The sequence below is a fragment of the Drosophila rhopaloa genome, unplaced genomic scaffold (genome assembly GCF_018152115.1).
Source record: "Drosophila rhopaloa isolate 14029-0021.01 unplaced genomic scaffold, ASM1815211v1 contig_2, whole genome shotgun sequence".
Lineage (NCBI taxonomy): Eukaryota > Metazoa > Arthropoda > Insecta > Diptera > Drosophilidae > Drosophila > Drosophila rhopaloa.
Genome location: NW_025335083.1, coordinates 19,416,673 through 19,437,770, shown reverse-complemented (window position 1 = coordinate 19,437,770; position 21,098 = coordinate 19,416,673). Strand labels below are relative to the sequence as shown.

The 21,098-nt window shown below is 39.1% G+C and overlaps 2 protein-coding genes across 2 annotated transcripts in view; both read left to right on the top strand.

Moving 5' to 3' along the window:
• LOC108043712 (neural cell adhesion molecule 2) overlaps window positions 1-14,650 on the top strand; it is a 71,205-nt gene extending 56,555 nt beyond the window's left edge. The window contains exons 2-7 of the mRNA XM_044460037.1: window positions 9,774-9,968; window positions 10,587-10,697; window positions 10,772-10,909; window positions 11,010-11,162; window positions 12,483-12,974; window positions 13,365-14,650. Of these exons, the coding sequence (XP_044315972.1) occupies window positions 9,774-9,968; window positions 10,587-10,697; window positions 10,772-10,909; window positions 11,010-11,162; window positions 12,483-12,974; window positions 13,365-13,579 (1,304 nt within the window). The 3' untranslated portion in view covers window positions 13,580-14,650. The remainder of the gene's footprint in view (window positions 1-9,773; window positions 9,969-10,586; window positions 10,698-10,771; window positions 10,910-11,009; window positions 11,163-12,482; window positions 12,975-13,364) is intronic.
• Window positions 14,651-14,720: 70 nt separating this feature from the next.
• LOC108043710 lies at window positions 14,721-16,886 on the top strand. The gene is made up of 2 exons (XM_017122519.2): window positions 14,721-14,921; window positions 14,979-16,886. The coding sequence occupies exons 1-2, from the start codon at window positions 14,810-14,812 to the stop codon at window positions 16,805-16,807; spliced, it is 1,941 nt and encodes a 646-aa protein (XP_016978008.2). The 5' UTR covers window positions 14,721-14,809; the 3' UTR covers window positions 16,808-16,886.
• The last annotated feature ends 4,212 nt before the right edge of the window (window positions 16,887-21,098 follow it).

Below are 21,098 nucleotides of genomic sequence, written 5' to 3'. Positions count from 1 at the left end.
TTTGAAGTGGATCAGCGGCAGGAGGCTTACAAAGTTGGCTTGGCAAGATGAAATACTTGTACAAATAACCCAGGGTCAACAGGGTCCTGTCCGAAGGACACACAGATTATGCGGTGTAGATTACGCAACGAACACAATGCATCAAAGTTTCGCGCTCGTAACGGCCCCAAGGCCAGCGTTAAATTGTAATTAATCTTCTTATAAATACGCGGGTAATTATGTGCGTGCTGTAATCAGTTGGCTTTTGTTTGGCATAAATTAAAAATAAACTCAATTAATTATGTAAATATTGTCATAACAGTCTTTGCTGACTCCGCAACTTGCTTATTTAATAGCATTCGCCTGGAGGGTGTCGTTCCGATGCTGAGGGCAGCAATTCAAAAATTTATAGAAAAGCAGCAGGGAAAAGTGAAAAGCAACTGTCTATGGCTGTCTTGTTTGCATATGTTTGTATATGTATGCCAGTCAACGTGCGCCATTTTCCTTTGTCAGGTGATACGTGTGGCAGTGTGTGTGTGTGCCTTCTGCTTACGCCATCTTTCTTGCTCAATTTGTAAAACAATTTTGCATACAAATTGCAACAGCAGCCAGCACTGAGCTCTGAGCTTGACATGCAGCACCCAAGCGGAGCGACCTGCCCGCCAGGATATATATATATTCTATAAAAATGCAACACAGACGAGAAGGCAAAGGAAAGCGTGGCAAACATGCATGACAATGCATGACTAAAGTAATGAATTACTTAAGTCCCTCGCCCACTGCACACAACAGGACATATGGTCCCCGATCCGGATCCAGATTCAGTTGTGGGTTGTTCCTTCTCCAAAAAAGAAAAGGGGGACAAAAAATGAAGAACACGAAAAAGGTCGTGCCGCTCGGTGATGAGATGTGAATTTGTGTGCATTTGTTTGCTCGATTTGAAATGAGCGACAAGCGTCTCGCTTTTAATGCAACTGCATCCTTTGCCCGGAATGATTGAGAGAGTGCTGTGCATTTGCATTTTCAAATCAGGAACCATGATCAAGACGAATTGGTAGCAGTTTATTTGCAAAGTCATGCCATTCACGCTGTAAATCAGAGGAAAGTGAGTTCAATGCATTTACTTTGCATTACACGAAGGGCGAATTCAATGCAAAAGCTCTAATGGCAAGTGAATCAAGTAAAAGTTGGATGGCAATCCTTGTTGGATACTTGATAAATACTTGCTCAGTTGTCACAGCAATTGCAAAAGGAACTATTGGTTGAGGGTATTTTATTATAATGAACCAAATCTTAATGTTGATTGGACTATAAATTTTAGATGTGGGAGTAAGCAGTGTCTACTGCAAGGTAGAAATTTTACAAAAAGCTCCAAGTAAAATGTATAAATATATAATTTTTAAAGGGGTTTATAGTCGTTGGGATGTTTAAGGATAAATCAGCCAAAATAAAGACAATAAATTTAACAAAAGTACTGCAAATATTAAATTTTATTAATGTATCATCTTTTGAATCCCTTTTAAAATGTCTACTTTATTATTACTCAATTGGATTGCATATAAGCACAAAAACAATTTGCGGAAAAATTAAAAATAAATAATGGTATTAAATTGTATTTTTTTTGGGAATGACTGTTAAAAAAGGGAAAAATCAATCCGGATAAAGGACAAAGTATCAAATAAATTACAACACAAAGGTAGTGGGTTTTTATAAAAATAGCTCTGGTTAAGCTTTAAATTACAACAGTTTACTTTTCATCCCTGTTATGGCTGTTTAATAAACCAACTTCCAGACCAAAGCCTATAAGTTTCACAACAAATAAGACTGGTTAATCGGTAGTAATGACTTTTGTCAATCAGTATCCATACAGGAAAATAAACAGTTATTTAATCACGAAATTTCCATATTAATTAAATTTATATAAAAATCTCGAATTTAATTATTGTTAAAGAGATTTCCCCTTCGGTAAATCATTTTTAATGGCTCTTTCACAACGCCACTCACCTGGTAATAAATGCACTCATTATGGCGCCGTAATTAGCTGCAGCTTAAGTGCCTGGAAGGCCGTAAACCAGAGCTCGCAAATGAACCCCGAAACCATCAAAGGTATTCTCTTATTTTCCTTTGTCCCGCCGCGAAGGACTCTTTTATATAAATAATAGAACTCAACGTGCATATCGGGCAAATTTCCCGCAGCGGTTGAGGTCGCAAATTAAAGCTTCATGGCGGGCGCCATCTTTTCGCACCTGCCGCAACAATATTTCTGCCCGCTCATCTGCTTGAGAGCCGAGCTTAACCGCCTAACTGAACCCCCTACTGAGCTTTACCTCATTGCCAGTGGAAAATATTGTCGCATTTTTCAATATGCTCCTGGCTCCCGGCTTCCACTTTTCAGTTTCCACCGCTGCACAAAAACTTGTTAAGTGTGTGGTTAGCCATGGCCCGTATGCGTGGGTGGCAGCGGGCTTAGTGTTGTGATGAAAAATTCAATTTGTTACACTCTTTATGTTGGCTTTGGCTGCTCATAACACACAAAACACACGCCGTTAAAAGCTTAGACAGTGCTGCGACTATACATACAACACATATGTATCCATATAGTCTGAGCTGGAGCAGCAACATCCTATTTTGGTTGAGATTCTAATAGTTTACAGCATAAATTAATGAAGCTAGCTCCTTACATTGAAAGTAAGTCTGTGGTAAAAGGTGAACAACATTTTAATAAACCATTTAAATCCACAGCAGAAAATTCCGTTTCGTTTTAATAAAAATCAATAATAAATATATTTAACTTGATACTTAATTAACAATTTTGTATAGGGCTTAAATCTCAGCATATAACTTGTTTTTTCTATAAAGGAACATACTTTTATTTGTACGGTATTTTACAATTTGGGTATTTAAAGAACATTTAAATTGGCTTCATTTAAAAAATATATATTAAATGTACAGATATTGATGGTTCTTAAATAACACAACACTAAACAATTAAAATTGAAATTTAAATTATAGTATTACTTTAACCCCTTTAAATCACTGTGCAATTTCATTAAACTCCCCGGCTTCAGGTAAAATTTCATTAAAATAAAAGCCACTTCAAGCCTCTATCTGACGATTTAAGCTCACACTCCCGAAATGAGCTCAACTTGACTAAACTATTTAAACGCCAGCACCACGCTCCCCAGAAGTTAAAATACTTAGGTGGATTTTTGCAATTGCGAATGCGCACTTAAGTTTAATTAAAAGAGCATTAATTGTAGCCGGCGACTGGAGTTTGCAGCAACAAAATCCGCGGTTATAAATTGCAATGGGGTTCAGTCAGCTGGAGACTTTTACCTGAGCTATCTGCACCCACAACTATGCCGGGAAACTAAGAAACTCGAAGAACAATTTGCGTGCCTCATGCACGCACATGAATTTATAGCAACAGTATTGTTGTTACTCCGGATTAAGAGTGCCTCTTGCATGCTAATGAAATATGCAGCTAAGTGGCGCGGCTCAGTTTCCTAAGCGGGTTAATCGCCCATGAGTCGGGAAACTTGCCTTTAACTTCGAGGCGTATAAATTGAAAGGACGGGCAGGGTAAACAGGATGTTTGGCTGGGCAAAGGGAAATGGGCGTGTCCGAGTGTTTGCTCAAATTCAAATTAAATTAGCAACCAAGTTGTTGGATTAACTTTGCGGTAATTGTCAGGAAATAGCCGAAATTAGTGGGGAGATGGACCAACAATCAAATGAAATAGGAAGCCGAACCTATCACACCTGAAATACATTAAGTCTATTTAATTTAAAGACAAGTAAATTAAAAATAAACTAATTTGATATGTATGGTCCATGCTGACCTCAGATATATATCCGAGATAAATATAATGAGCTTTAAAAAAAGCATTCTTTGGGACCATTTTCAAATTATCATTCCGCGGTGTTTAATCTAAATGTGAAAATTGGTTGAACAATGACATCATTGCACCTTTTATCCACAGTTCAATGTTCGAACGGGGACAGTCGTAAAAATAACAATGCATTGGCATTCCGGTTTCTTTGCTTATTATGTTGGCATACCTCCGGGTTAAATCCCTTATTGTCCGCACAAATGTCCCGCAATTTGTTGGCAAAGCAAAAACAACTCGAGTGGATCGGGAAACTGACAAGTTTTTCTCATGGCGCACTAAAAATGAAGACACTAAAGGCGGCGATGTTGTTGCCGCTGTAATGTGGCATGTAGGAAACGTGGCGCAATGGCATCAAGCAAGTAATACAATAGAAAAAGCAACTCGCGTACGCGCGTGTAAAACTTTATTTTTACGACAAAGTGCAAGCAGCAAAGTTGTTAGCAAAGGGCTGGAAAGCAACAACCAGAGTGGAGCCATAGTTACAGGAGTTGTTGTCGCCCAGCAGTTGGATTTTAATTTTTAGCAGCGACATGAGACAAAGTTTTAACTAAAAATTGCATGCCAGCAACTTTGGAGCGTCGGCGGGGAAATTTGATTTTTATTTTTACAGCCAGGACTCCTGTGGCACGTCGCACGCTGCGTATACGCAATGCGCTCTCAACAGTTTCAATTACAACTTCATGAGGTGCGCCAGAGCGAAGCAATCCAATAAGAATACTTCGCCATGTTTTTTCTGTGACGTGGATGACGTTATCCTTATCGAGGATAATTAGCGGCTACACTTGATACTCCAACTAATGCAATTTGATGGCCCATGATTAATGCGTCGCCTGTCGTGTTGCAACTTTACGCGAAATTTGCTTAACAAATGGTCTAAGCTGCGAAACAGTACAAAAATAATGTATTCAAGTTTTTCGTGGGGGTGGAAAAGTGAAAGCGAGACAGTGGAGTAAAGTGACAAAGAAAAGAAAATGTTTTTGTGATGACTGTTTAGATATGAGACATGAATAATGACAGAAATTATCAACTTCTTATGAGTTCTTGTTATATTCCTTATAAAAATCAGAGATTTGATTTATTTCTGTCACTTCAAGAGTACAAAAGAAAAAAGACGATGAAGCTTTTTCATAAAACATAGCAACATGAAATTCCCTTTAACTCTTGAAAATGACTTTCTCCCTTAGTTTCTTAGGAATGCCATTTCTCTTAAAGAATATTATATATTTTATTGACACAAATCCCAATTGCCAGTGACAGTGAGCCACTGTACGCAGATTTGTCTATTAAATGTTTAAAATATTTAAGTAGCACTAACTTTTATGGAGTTTTGCGACAACGTCAGTTTAAACTGACTTCGTGTTTCTCCTCCCAAGTAGAAAGTAAAGTTTGTCAAACTTTTGTTTCAAAAGTCAAAGGCGCACCATGTTGATGAATGAGTTGAAAGCCGAATCATGGGCAGTCGAGTCCTGGAACTGGACCACACCCGCATCCTTGGCCCCTTGGTTCTTATCGCCCGACAGTTGCAAATTTATATGCGCCAGCTTCCTCAAAGGCCAGCAAAGAGCTGAGAGCTGGCGAACTGGGAGAATTATAAGCTGCCAGGCATTTAAAAACGCATAAATGTATTTTCCGGCGCGCACTCACATAATGGAAAATTTATGAACTGTTTGCGAAAAACAGGAAAAAAATTAATTGCCGTACTGAAACAAGAGCATGGTTAAAGTGTCAGTTGGAAAACTATTAAAAAGGCATCTTCGCCATGGCCATTCAAGGTGAAGCACCAACAACTGGAGTAAGTTTTCCACCTGCACTTCCGCACCTGCAACTGCAACTGCGGCTTGGAAAGCAGAACCGAAAAAGCCAACCTGACTTCCTGTTTTTCCTGCTGGCCAGACCAAGACCACTACCAAGACGTGGCTCGTTCAGTTGCCCAAAATGCGGAAACGTCCATTTTATAGCGGAAATATATTCTTGTGCGGAGACGCGCTGATGATTTATGTATGTTTTGGCATTACGTGCTTTGGAATTGGAATTAAATTCCTGTGCAGGATACTCCGAAAAGGGCATAATGGTCACCGGGTTATTGCCCTGGTGGTTAAGAAGTTACTTTTCCATCGTCGTTCGTCTGTGTCTGGCTTTTGAAAAAAAAAGTTAACCAACGCAAAGTCCTTGGCCATAACGTATCAGAAGTAAGCCCTTGACAGAAATGGGTTAAGCTCGAACAAATGCAGCAATTATTTGCCTGCTTTTATTTACCAGCATTTTCCTATAGACCTTTCTGATGGGGAAAAGCCGCGCATAATTCAGGTTAAGTGCGCTTCATATGCGTTTATGCTGACATTAAAACACGTTGAACGGATTCTAGGACTTTTCACTGGCTGTTCCCCTCTCCGATACAGTTGCAAATTAAAACTTTTTTATTGAAGTTGAGAGCATGCGTGCGTACTGGCTAAAGCAAATACGAAAAAAAAGAATCAAAAAATAATAATAAACTTTTTGCCAGCGCAAATGCAAAACAAAAATGTCGCACAAAGAGGAAAACTTGCATCATTTCGACGCAAGTAAAAAGCGGAAGCCGAGCACCCATTCCTCCCATTAAGCATTGGAAAATAATTAAAAAGTTTTTCGTTGAGCTAATGGAAATTGAATTGCAGGACCGTCTTAAGGAAGGACGGAACATTTCAGTGAAATTCGGTATGAATAATTTAAAAACAAAAGAAGAAATGGCTAACCATTTACTTTTAAACGAAAACAACAAATTCAAAAATTGAGTACAAATTATCACTCCACTTCGAATTTATCGCTTCCATTTAAAACCACTAAATGCCATATCATAACTTTTTATTTATGATTAATAAAAACATAAACTAGTATATGTTTTAGTACCACTTTAATAAATGCGATATGAAAATGTTATTATCCGTTTATGACTTAATGAGCATTCCGGCGCCTCTTATATATGTTTTTTGAAACATTTGGGTGATGAATAATAGGTGTGTATCCACTTTTTGGTGACATTATAGCTCTCATAAATATTTAATCACTCTCTTGAATTTAAAGTTTCGTTTGGTCAACGTCAAACAAAACTATTTAGAAAATATGAAAAAACCGCTGCGGTTGCTTGTATTATTAATTAAATAATAATTTAATTATAAATATGAACAAAACCAAAAAAGGCGGCTTTGTTAACGTCGAATGGGGATAATCTGGCCGCAAATATGGAGCTGAATAATACATTTCATTTAACGGAATTTCCAGGTTAACACTTTACAATATCCCGCACGCATACAGGATCTCACTCGCACTCCTGACAGGACCAGTTGGCATTGCACGTCAGTTCACAGGACGTCGCCCACGCGCTGCATGCTTGGTTGCATTTTTTGGCAGCTCGCACGTGTTACCGCTCAACAGCTCCATCTGCCCTCCAGTCCACCACCAGCACCCCACTTTCACCCACTTCAATCCACCGCCATCTGCAGTTTTTCCTCCTCCACCTTTTTTTCCGCTCACTGTGCACACGAGTGCACGGCATAATGCATTTATAAAGGCCGCCGAACAATGCCAACAGCCAGTCAGATAATTTCATTTCGCTCCTGTGGGAATGCCATTTCCGATTTACCACTACCTGTTTGTTTTTCTCACGCTTGGCACTGCTTTACATTTACTTTTTGCACTGGCTCTGGTCTGGTCCGTCGTATTTATTTTATTTTTTCGTGACGTTGTCATTAAGCTCGCATGTGCTGCGACTTTGCTTGGCACATGAAATTTTATGACGACTCTTGTGCTGTCCTTCTAGCCCAGATTTCGCCATTGCTGACAGGGAACAGCAACAGGAGCTCGACAATATACACGGAAGAAACATGGTAAACAATTTGTTGCTTGTTTATCACTTAATTACGATTTAGTGTTTTTGCTATATCATCCCAATATAATATATTTATAAAGCTACAAAACAGCTATAATATTTGAAAGAATTCTTAAAGTGAATGCGGATACTAGCAGCTGTTTCAAGAAAATTGAGGTCTCAAAAGTCTTGATATTCCTTAATGTTGTTCAACCAAATTGAAACATATCGTTAAAGAAAATCTTTAGCATAGTTTTAGGGCATTTTTGTGTATTTTATGGCCAATATTTTTTCTCCATGTAGCTAGTCACATATCCATTCTTATATTCCGACAAGCAGTCAACCCTCGCGTTTTAACAGACAGACGCAACAGAGACACTGACGTTGGCGTCTGCAGGTGAGGGCAAACACTGCAAATATTTGTATGCTTCCATAACTATATGGCACACATATAGTGGCGGATTGTGGGTGGCGTGTAAGTTGTTCCAGAAGCGCGATAAAAAGTAATGTCTCCTATTGTTTGGCAACTTTGGCTGATGTCAGCATTGATTCGTTGAGATATCAACAAGCTCTCGAAAAAAGACAAAAATATTCAAAAACGACTCTTTACGTTTAAGGTCGCGAAATACGTTTAATTCAAGAAAACCCAAATAAAGAGAAATCTTTAAAAAATCCCTGTCAATTTCCAGTAAAATTCAAGAACTTACTTCACGTTCTTTACTTTCAATTACAAGCCACCAATTAAAATACCCAAGCTATAATGTATTTGCCCACATTTTAAATCATTGCAATTCAAAGTTGAACCATGCTAATTAATACTAGCAAAGTTTTCAGAGGCGAAACCTAATTGCGAACATCTTTGCTCCAGATGCATTGTTAATAATGTTCCACTAAAATGACGCTTGGCTTGCTCCTTGTTCCTGGCTGCGGTTCCTTGTACATGGCTCCTTTTTGTGCCACCCCAATGTATATGCGAGTATTTCATTATGTAGCTGTATAATTTCAATATGTCCGCACTGCTGCCAATAAAATTTATACAAGCAGAAAAAGGCAACGCAAAAGTTTTTGCCAACGAAATGAACGACGCAATCATGTGGCCCACACCAGCACCCACACCCACACCCCCTTCGTGTTTCGTAGTTTTTGTTTTTATTCCATCTTTGCCACTTTGGGCTTGCAACAAACTTTATTAAAAAGTATGCAAGAAATTTTTGCATCTACACATTGCCCCGAATACCCAAAGGGCTGCGAAGGCATCCGGCTCTGGCTGAAGTTTGGACCTGCCAGCCTCATCCTGCCTCAAGTTTTCTCCTCTGCCTCTGGCTCAGATTGACATGAATTGGCGAAATGAAATTGCCATTTCTTGTGATAAATTTCAATGAACATTTTGCCAAGGCGCAAACAAGAAGTGAAAGTCTGAGCTGCGGCAACGATTTCGCTCCGTTGAGTGCAGTTTGCTGTATGTTGGCAAATAAAAAATTGCCCACATAAATTGCCTGCCAAATGATTTATGCCAAATAAATAAAAACTCTCAAAGAGTTATGGTTTTCATTCTTTGAAAAATTTTGATTATATTTTATGTGTTAAATGGTGCAAACATAATTTTGCAATTAGTGGTTAAGTATCATGTATGTTAAATAAATATTCTTTTTTAAATTTATCTTTTATGTAAAAATGGGAATTTAATACTGTATTGACATGAACAAGCGATTATTTTTAATGGAAAATGCATGTGAAAGAACTTTCATAATGCGCATTTAACATTTTCAAACTTTTTTAAGTAACTTTGAATTTTATGGAATGAGTTTAAATAAGTTTTCTGAAAGTTAATTTCTCAACTTTGACTTTTTTAAAGTCCTTAAGTGCTTTGACATAAGCGTAAGGCAATGTGAAGCGAAGATACAATAGTTGTTAAGTAAATAAAATGCAACGAGCAGCTGTCTTTAATATGCAAATATCGCAAAAACTTGGCCTTAACTTTTCAGTTTACATTTGAAACAGTGACTGCAATTAACCAGCCATCACACGGTGTCCTTTCCCATCTGTTTGCCATTTCAGCTGTCGTCTGGGGCAATCACCATGAGAGTCTTTCGCTCAGTCCGGCGGAGCACAGCGTGGTGCGATACACAAACGAATCGCTCATCGTCCAGTGCCGCAGCCCCAATAAGGATGTGAAACTGCATTGGAAATCGCCGAGAGGCGAAATTATACGCGAGCACAAAGGACGCATTCACATTGAGCAAACATCGCCAGGTAAGGATCTGATCCAATGGGATGGGATGAGCTAGATAAAACAGAGCGAAACACTGCGGGGGATTGGAAAAGCGTGGGCAGGAGGTCAGGGGTCACGGGGGGCAAATGTATACAAGGCCACTAGCACAACAAACGCAATTAATTGCAATTCTCACATTCTTTCTTGCTAAATACCCAGTGGGGCAAATCATTGAAATATATTGGGCAAGGCTTTAGTAATTGGGGTAAATATGGGGTAAAAATAAATATTAAATTGCAAAAACAATTTAGACAAAATTAATAGCTACAAAAAAATATTTTTATATTTAATTTAAGAAATATTAATGATTCGCCTTTATTACTTTAAAGTCTAGATAAGGGAATTTTCTTTAAACATATAAAGTTTAATATGTAGTCTTTTTTAAATTTAAATTTATTAAAAGAAATATAGGGATAGCTTTTTTTTAAATGGGGTATCAAATAGTCGTCCCTTTTCTTAAAGTGCTGTGGTGCTTTATGTTCATCGCTTTGTTTTTGCGAACCCCGTTTAACCTTTTTCTATGTATTCCTTACTCAATTTCCCATTTTTCATTTCTTTTTACTCTCCATCGCGTTCGCTTGTTTATTTTCTCTGCACAGAACAATTGAAAATCGTTTTCGCCCACATCGCACTGGCCGACAAGGGCAATTGGACCTGCGAAGCTCCCGATGAAGGTCTGCATAGTAAATCCCTCGATTTGATTGTGTACCGTAAGTGTTGGATTCGCCGGAGGTCGTAGGTCAGTCATTAATATTGCATTGTTTTCTTGCCCCGCGCCCTGCAGAGAAAATTACATTCACGGAAAATGCCACCGTGATGACCGTTAAGGAGGGCGACAAGGCCACCATCCTGTGCGAAGTGAAGGGCGAGCCCCAGCCGAATGTCACCTGGCACTTCAACGGACAGCCCATCAGCACCGGCGGTAATGAGCATTTTGCATTTGCATACCCCTGCCCCAGTGCCCCAAGCAAATACCGAACCCTACTGAATACCTGCCCTTTTTCACTCCATTCCATGTGCAGCCGCTGATGACTCCAAGTTCCGCATCCTGGCCGATGGTTTGCTCATCAACAAGGTAACACAGAATGACACCGGCGAGTACGCGTGCCGGGCATACCAAGTCAACTCGATTGCTTCCGATATGCAGGAGCGCACAGTTTTGATGAAAATCGAACGTGAGTGTGATTTATGACTACCAAAAACGAAAAAAAAACAGATGCACACTGGGACAGAATTACTCTATATTTGGAGGAGTGTTTTTACAAAATGAAAACTCTGGTTATAATACTGAATTTCTAAGACTTGCACTTAAAGTTTTAAATTTTATTTAACTGTTTTTTTATAGACAATTTCACCTGTTAGTGTAGTCTTGTAATCCTTCATTAACGGTTTTCCCCCCAACCATTTTATATAGAGGGGATTATACGCTTTTGGCGTATATTTTCATAAATAGGCTTTTTAATGGATCTATATATTATCTTACTAATGAACCAAAACTATAAAAAAATATTTCAATAGGAATATTACAAATTGTAAAATATTTGTTTGTAAATTAAATTTGGTATTTAAAATTCTGGGATTAGGCTATTTTACTTTTTAATTTGTTTGACAATATATTTATTATATAATTTGCATTATATTCCTTTGCATATTTGTTCAGAATTTGTCATCCATTTTTTCCGAACCAAAGTTCCAGTGTGCAATATAGGGTCACCTGTCGAAATTACTTGAGTACCGTTTTGTTTTTTTTTTTTCCGATGCTTGGGTGTTCTAAATTTTGAGCTGGCGCTTAGTATGCGACGCACTGAGCGGTAAATAGTTTTTGAGCACGGAAAACGTTGGTATTACATTCGCGGCATGCGAGCCGCTTTTGATGAATCCCGATGTGGGCCGGTGTTTCTGATGTGTGGCCAATGGGCGTGGCGCACATGCAGTTAATGGCTTAACTTGGCCAGGGCTGATTTATGGTTAGCGTACATGGTTTTTCCATTTCCATGGCATACCTTTGAACGCCGCGCTTTGAGCCGTCAGTTTGTTCAGCTTTACGGTAGCCACAAATTGCAGATTAATTTTGTTCTTAAATATTCTTTGATTGACTTGCAAAATTAAATAGCAATAATTTTAATGCCTACTTTATGATTTTTATAATTTTTATTAAATAAGCTTTTATATTTAAAGAACTGCTGGGATTGTTTTTATAAACATAACAAAGAAACTCTTTTTATTCATGTCCACAACTTATTTACTCTTGCACAAAGTGTATAACAAATAAAACAGAATAGTATAAAAGTCCCTGTAGAATCAAAAAAAAAAGAGTCAAATAAAAATTGTTTATGATGATAGTCCAAATTTTGAAATGGAACCAATTTACGATAGAATAATAGAGTTAATAATGAGATGTTCCTAAAATTGATGAATACAAAATTACATACAATGTTCTGTAATTGTTATTAAAATAATTAATGATTATTATCGATGCCTGGCCTTTTCCACAGACAAGCCCATTTGGTCGAAGTCACCGTTTGTGAGCATGCAGTATGCCTATATCAACGGCACTGCGACCCTCGTGTGTGAATCTCTGGCGGAACCGCCGGCCAACTTCACGTGGCACCGCAAACACAACAAGCTGCACAGCAACAACAAGCTCTACACCATCGAGTCGGACAGCTACTGGTCCCTCTTGACCATCCACGTGCTGAACGCCAGCGCCTTCGACAACTACCGGTGTCGGGCTGCGAATCATCTGGGCACCATCGAGAGGACCACGCGATTGGAGCAGGGCGACAAGCCACCTGCTCCGGCCAACTTTAAGCTGCGCGGCTTCAATTCCAACACCTTCGACGTCGTTTTGAGTGCGCCGCGGGGTCAGGAGCGCAGGCCCATGGATGTCAACGGGTTCCGCATCGAGTACATGACCGAGATGGAGTTCAAGTCGGAAGCCGGCAAGTGGACCAATGCCAAACGGAAGGACTTTCGATTCGAAGAGGGTGAGCTTAGCTAGCCAATGATGTTAAAAGATTATTCCTTAGGGAAATTTAAAATTTCAAAAATTATTAACAATAATATTTTAAGAAGAAAATATATAAAACAAATCAATTTAAAAATATAAATATTTTTATATAAATACATAAGCTTATTGATGTCAGCCTTGACACATTTAAAATAATGTCAATTTTAGGACTAAAATATTTTTTAACAAGATAAATCTATGATATTTCCATAATCATATATTTTGTATGATATTTACTAAATCTAAAATGAAGTATTATTTGTTATAATTTGTTGACTATATCTAACAAATAGCACTAAAAATGTATAGCTTATTGGCAAAAACACTTTCTAATAAATGTAATCGAATGGCTTAAATTATATTTCAGGGGCAACGTTCCTTTTGACAAACCTAGAGCCGGCCACTGTCTACCTGGTGAGAGCCGCATCCCGCAACTTGGCCGGCTTCAGTGACTTCACCAAGGTGGAGAAGTACAAGACGCTGTCCCTGGAACCGCGATCCTCTTCTGGGGCTCTCGAGTCCACTTCCCTCATTTTGGGACTGATGACACTAATGGGCCTGTTGCGGCCAAGACTTGGATGAATCTGAATCTGCAGGCGGATGAAGGATGAAGGATGACGGGTGATGCACCTAGCGGAACCAGGAACCAGGAACCAGGCCCTTAACCCCATGTGCTTTGTATAGCTTTAAGGCGTGTCCACGGGGACACTTTTCTGTCTGATTTGCTCGGTCTAGGTATTTCGGTTAACTCTTAAGTTCAGTGCGTTGATATACCCTAAAACAGTGTTACGGTTAAGTTTAGTAAGAGTTTCTTTTTAGCTTTTAATGCTTCAATTTGAGAGATGTTTATGGACAACTTATAGGAATATTTATATATTTAAACAAATCCTCATAGCGGTTAAAGAAAATCAACGGTTGGCTGGCCTTGGCTCCCCAAAATTATGCAAATCTAAAGCTTTGCTCAAGTTTCCTCTCTGTGAAAATTTTAAATTAAGTCACGACAGGTTTTTTAGCTAATAATTTATTGCGAATTGAAAGTTTTTTCTGCTGATCTTAAGCCTTGTATCTTAATAGAGATTTTGTTGCCAAATCTTTAAGATGTAATCAAAAATTTGCCAAAACGAATCAGTCTTCACTCTACAAGAGTGAATCTGTATCCAAACATAGGCCTTCCTTCATTACATATACCTATAAACAAAAAATGTTCAAGTAATCTATCTAACATCTTTAAAATCTCGAGTAAACCATCAAACGCATAAAAAATAAATAAAATTATAAAAGAGCTTAACGACAGCATTTTAAATTTTATAAGACATTTTACCTTTCTTAATAGTCAAAAGCCAAAACGAACATTTTCACGTGTACATTTTCAGGGCTAAAAACAAACGATAACATTTTTATGTAAAACTAAGCATAACCTTTTTACCACAATACATTGTGAAGGCTAAATACCTTTGAACTATACAAAAATTCTAAAAATATATATTATACAAAACTAGTTGATACCCAATGAAAAAAATATTTCAAACCAAAGTGAAATAATATTTAATACAAATGACCTAGCCAAAGATTAAATATTTTGTGGTTTTTCGTTTGCCAAATGTGTGTAAGCCAAAATAAAAGTTATTATGTATACCAAGACACTAAAAAGCTTTATATACATTTCATTTTATATAAATATATAAAACGGTAAGTTAAAAAGTTTGTAAATGGATTTCAGTTGGCTTAGCTTGTTTTGCTTGCATTATTTAAATAGACTCGATAAACTTTTTATACAAAAACATTAAGCACAAAACACTAAAATGTCGAAAAATGGGTAAAACAGTTTATTTTTATAGACAGAACTCAAACCAACCGCGCAATGCCAATGTTAATTTAGAAGAGCAGATGCTGCAGAGAAACTACAAATGTAATTCAGAATTGGGTACGTAAAATGTTTTTTATTTGTTCCAGATAATATATAAATAGTATTTATCCACAGACTCCGACCGAATCTATATGCGGTACATAAAAACCCTGATCCGGGTGCAAAACGCCATACACAGGAGATCCCATCAGAGAATCCCTCGAAATTTGCAGACACCCATCATACGTATTGCAGCTGGAGGGTCCTATAAGGATTGTAAGGACTCAGATAAGGCTCAGGAACAACTAAAAAAGTGCCATGACCAGCACAATGAACTCCCCTGCGATGCCGCTAAGCCGTGGGGAAAACCGGAGTGCCCCTCGAATGATAAACCAGTGGAATCTCCCTGTCAGTACAATAAAACATCACAAAAAAATGTGGACAAGAGGTGCAATTTAAAGCCGGAACCCACTAAGTCCCCATGCCATGATGCACATGAGAACCAGCAGAGAAGCTGCGTGTGTTTCCAAGAGCCCGTGGCCAGGGACATTCCGGATTGTGATCCATCCTTTCGGGACTACCCATGTTCGGAATCAGACGAACCCACTTCGACGACCGTTTGCTGTGATGAGAAACATCCCCGTAAAAAACGAATAACTTGCCATTGTTGCACGAGACCTGTAATTGTGGTTCCCTCGGGTGAAGGAATCATGCATTCCAATAAGTTGCCTTCTAAAACAAAACATCCTAAAGTAACTCATCAAGCTGCGTCCCAAAAATCCTCACGAAATTCAAAACACGGTGCCCAGGATCACTCCAAATCAGAGTTCGCAGATCAGTGTCATAATTCTCATGATGTTTCACCAAATTCTAAATCGGATAAGCTGCATTTATTTAAGCCACATAATACACAGTTACCAGAGGAACCGCATTGTTCGACGAAACCACCGCCGTGTACCAATTGCCCCAGTATATGTGATATAACCAAGCAGTTGACTGATATTCGTCACCAGGTGAATAGCCTCAATACCAATGTCCAATCGATGAAACAAAAGCGTGTCGAGCGAAAACTGGAAAGGAAGCTGGAAAGGAAGTTGGAGAAAAAGCTGGAAAACAAGCTGGAAAACAAGCTGGAAAACAAGCGGGAAAACAAGCGGGAAAACAAGCTGGAAAAGAAGACCTCGAGCACTTGTCAGTTTTGTCGGGGACAGCAATTGCCCTTGCTTAATAGTTTCCACTTCCAGGTGATGGAATTAATTGGCGATCGATGCATTACGGATATCGTGATGTCCGTATTTCTACGAGCAGACAATGTCTACCACGTGAACCTGAGGGAACTGAGTTCGGGAAGTTCCCTGGGATGTTTCCTGGTCACTGATGCCGGCATCGAGGAGGCCATCCAGCTGGGTCTGTTCCAGGACATACTCACTTTCAGTGTGATCGATGTGCGGAATACCATTAAGCCAAAGAACTGCCCTCTGGGCATCACCTTTGAATTCCATCACGCGGATCGCCAGAGCGGTGGTAGTGATTCCATGACTCGTGGGAGTTGTATGGTGGGCAGGCCCTATGTGGCCAGGGTTCTGGGTCTTCCTCTCAAGCAACTAAAGTATGTGTACTCTGTGCCACAAGCCCCTACAACAAATAGCGAAAAAAAATCCAGCAAGCACTCAAAAATTTATAGGATACAATCACGATCAGCCTTTTACAAGCCGGGGTTTAAAAACAAATCGAAGGCCAGTATTAAACGGACTATCAAGAAAATCGCCCGCATCGATAAACAATATATTTTAACCGATGATGAAGACAAGTATCCATTTAGCCAACTGGATACGACCTCGCTGTCAAGCGTAGATTGCCCCATCCAGAAATTTAAAAAACAGCGGTCATGCCCTTTTACCTTTTATAACTGCCGAAGACTACCACCTAAAGTTCATAAAAAAAATTTATTAAAAATTGTATAAGGTATCATTGCTGAGGACTTAGGAAAGCCCTTTTTAATAAAATTTTAAATATTTTTTAGTAAATTACAATATACACCTATGTATGTTTGTTTGATAATATTATTTAAAGTGGAGTAATAGGTAGGTATCGCCAGTTTAAATTGTTTTTGACAGTTAAAATAAGTTATAAATTATAAAACAGTGCTGTTACCCAAATGCAAACAAATTCATTGAAAATATTGTCACCCTTATCCCTCCACAAAGCCTAGGCAATATCTGATTTGTTGCACCTACCTTTGCCCGTAAGCTGCACTTCGTTTTTCACAGCCCGCGGACCTCATGTCAAACTGTTCATTTTGGGCCAAGAGCCCGGCTTGTCAATCAGCCACGTCAACTGGGGCTCAAATAAAGGCCCACATGTGCGTTCAAAGGGTAGAACTCGGGGGGGGTTTGGGGCACGAAATAGGGGTAGTGCGTTGACAGCCGCATAAATCAGTTGAATGCCAAATGTCGGATGCGAATGCGGATACGGATATGCGCTGCGACTGCGGCAACGGACGCCATATTGTGCGTAGTGACTTTTATTGTCCGACCGCGCGTTAAATATTTTTCTGTGTACGCACAGAAATGGATGCCCCTCATCAGCAGAACGGCACAACCATTGACATTTGGCCTTTGCCATTCGCATCACAATGAGGAATGTACGTGGGCGCTATTTAGTGTGCAAATATGCGCGGTTCAAAACAATCTGCCCGCTTTTTAATTTCGAAAGAGGCTACGATTTTCCGTTCACCAAATTGTTTGGCATGGCGTAAGTTCAAAGCTTAGCTTATAAAGCCACCAACACTTTAAGTAAACAGTTTGAGCCATGACAGCTGAACCCAAAAAAAAAAAGATACGGTGGAAAGAACAGCATTCGGCCATTTTAGGCCTCCAACCGCCAACCCAACGCCCAAGTGGGTCAGTTTCGCACGAGCTTTTAGACCAAATCAACGCTTGGCCCCAGTTTATTTTCCCCATCCGCCGGCGAAAGCCTTTCGGACCCATCTGCATCCCAACTCGATGTGCGCGGGGGTGAAGAGCGGGGAGCGGAGTCCATTCGGCAATGCAATTTCCATGTCAGCGCACAGTTTTCCTCTTTTTGCACATATATCTGCTCCGTTTCATTTGGCTTATCGAAAGTTGGGCACTCAACATGTTTCGCAACACACCATGGGGCCAGGCCTTCAATTGAATTCATTTTTTTTGTTTTCAGCGCAAAGAAGGAAATGTGAGTAAGTAATTTAATGATTAATATAGCTTTTATGCCGATTTATAATTTGAATTTCAAGATAAGTTATTTTGGAAAATTCCAAACACAAAAAAAATTATAAGACATTTCATTTTAGTCGATTTTTCGCAAATCCAGAAAATCAACTTTTATTTCGGTTTTTTGATCAAAACCCTGGAAAAATAATTGTCAAATGTTAAAAGTTCGTACCTCGTTAAATTAGTTATAAAATTTCCAATCGATTGGCATTCATAGCTCAAAACTGTCATTCTGGTAGATTTTTTGCCAAAAAAATTTTGTTTTATAAATCAACATGGAATCTATAGTTTAGACTAAGTTATAAAAGAAAAAGCATACAAATTTGGAATCAACATCTCCCAAAATTTGATGACAAGCTTAATACGATTTGGAATGTTAAATGTGGATAGTTTTTATACAAATAAACTGCATAGAACCGTCCCAGAAACTAGTATTTTAAAACATTCACTCACTCACATTATGTCCAAGTCCATATAAATTTTGCACGCATGCTTAATTATTTTCCATTATCAAGTAATCTGTAATTAACTAACGCTGGACTGCCGATGGCAATACAAAGATTTAACAACATTTACCTAGCCATAAATACACACTTAACACGTTTGTAATCGGGCTGCCTTGCGTCATTAGGAATTCCATCAGTGGTTCATTATACCCCCCAGAATGTTCCACATTTTCTCCACTTGGTTTTCCGCGATTTTCCGCTCGTTCAAGTTGCTTGGCCACGGGGCGGATGAGGATGCGGATGTGGATGCGAATACGAATGCGGATGCGGATGCTTTGCAGCAACCGCACGCCGTGTCAATAAATGAGCGCAAAGCATTAAATTGTAATTTTTTAATTACACACAAAAGATTTAATGACTGCGGTGGTAATAACACACAACAGACGGCTGCCACGCCCTATGGCCCCCTTTATGCAGCGCTTAATTACATAAAGCTGAGTAGAACGAAGAAGTCTTGCCACAGACGAGTGTAAATGGCGAGTGTAAAATCGAGATAATAAGAAAATGGCGAAAATTAAATTGTTCTTCTGTGCGCGCCAAGTGACCAATTAAAGCGAACAGCAAAGAGTCTGGCAAGCTGGAGCAACATCCCCCAGGGTTTGTATCCTTTCCCGCTCAGCTCCTTGTACTCCAGCTTATTAGCCACCGAGATTTGTTTGTCCCTGCCGTTTGCTTAGCAGTAAAAATCATTTTCCGCTTTCTAATGATGCCACAGAAATGCGAAGGCGGGCAACTAAATTAGTGCCGGCGGCGGCCTTTCAACAGTCGCCAGTCGAGAGTCGAGAGTAGAGAGTCGAGTTATATGGATACACCGCACCTCCCAGTTCGGAGTCGTAAATAAAAGTTGCTCCACAAACTAACTAATATGCCAGAGTCGGGGCCCACAAATCTTGTATAAAGTAAATGCATCTGTAATGCCCTTCGACTCCCGCATTTTCTGCTGGTTTGTTTCACTTCTGCTGTTGTTGAATGTTTTCGTGTGTTTGCCGTTTGCTGTTTGTTGCCAACACACTAATTACCGCAATTAATTATGCTGCCTGCGGAACGAAGTCCGCCCAAAGTAGGACTATAACTAGGAGCAGGAAAGGGGCCCAAAGCGAAACCATTACAATTCCCCCATTGTTGGCCCGCTTTTTGGCTGTAACTTTAACATGGCGTTTCGGTTTCGCTGTTTTTGTGTGCTTCTGCGCACATTTTAAGCGATTTTTAGCCTTTGTCTCAAAGCGCATATCAAATGATTTGGTCCAAACTCACAGGAACACGCGGAGCAGCAATTTAAATCGTTTAGCCAAATGATTTTAACAACATTGAAACAACAGCATGTGTTGTCAGTAAAAGCCAATTAAACGTTAACAAGGTTTATTTAATAAAACCATTTAAGGCAACCATGTTGAACAAAAGGGTGGCCAAATTATATGTAAAAGTATTAGGCAATTAAAATAAATAGCCCTTAAATCTATTCAAAATTGACTCAACAAAACAGTTGAAAATTATATTTAAATTAGGCTTCTACCTATATTTAACCCATATATTCTAGCAATAGTCAGCATTTATTTAAAATTAAAAGAAAAACTATTTTTATGACATCATTTGCTTTAGGCATTATCAGCCATTAAAGCCTTTACACTTACTTTCTTTAAATTTTAAATAAACTTTAAATTTAGAAATAACGTTAATTGGTAAAAGGTTTTGCTTGTACTTGCTGTGAGCAGGTTGCAACAGATTAAAATCTCTTTAAAAAAGAGAAAAAAATGCACTCTATTTATACTTAAATTCCACTGAATGCAGAGTGTTTTTCAACTACAGGGATTTAAATAAAATGTACATTTGCCCAGTGCTGAATCACCAAGCGACCATTAAGCAAATCAAAAACTGTCATAGAGAAACAATTTCGCACTTCTCGAGCAAATGGCAAAACATGCATGAAAATTGAAAATTATGTTCGAAATGCACTCAGCAACAGATGGAGTTCCATGGGTGGCAAAAAGGATTCAGAGGAGCAGGAGCAGGAGCAGCTCCATCTGTGCCACGTTTGTTTCTGTCAACGCAATGAAGTGAAACATTTTGTATATGTACCATACACACAGTTTGTGAGGCTGTTTCTAGGTTTATGCGAATGCTGTGGCAACACACACACTAAACTATATTACAAACATAAGCAAGCACCTTTGGCAGCAGCTCAAGCCAGCCACTTCATATTGTAAATTTGGTAGAAAATATTTTTAGTGTCGTCAGGATTTCCTGTTTCCTTCGTTGTCCTGGCAGGAACTCCCATTGTCGCTCGACTCTTCGGATTCTCCTCCCCCATCTTCATCCCCATTCCCATCCCCAGCACTCAGTTCTACTCTTTGTGGCAGAAAGTGCTGCTCCTGCACCTGCACCTCCATCTGCACCTGTTTGCACGGGCACCTTTTGTGGTCCCCGGTGTCCTGGAGTGCTTTTGTATGCATCCTAATGCAATCCTGGTTACTGCGTTTGTTTGATTGCTTCCGCATTTG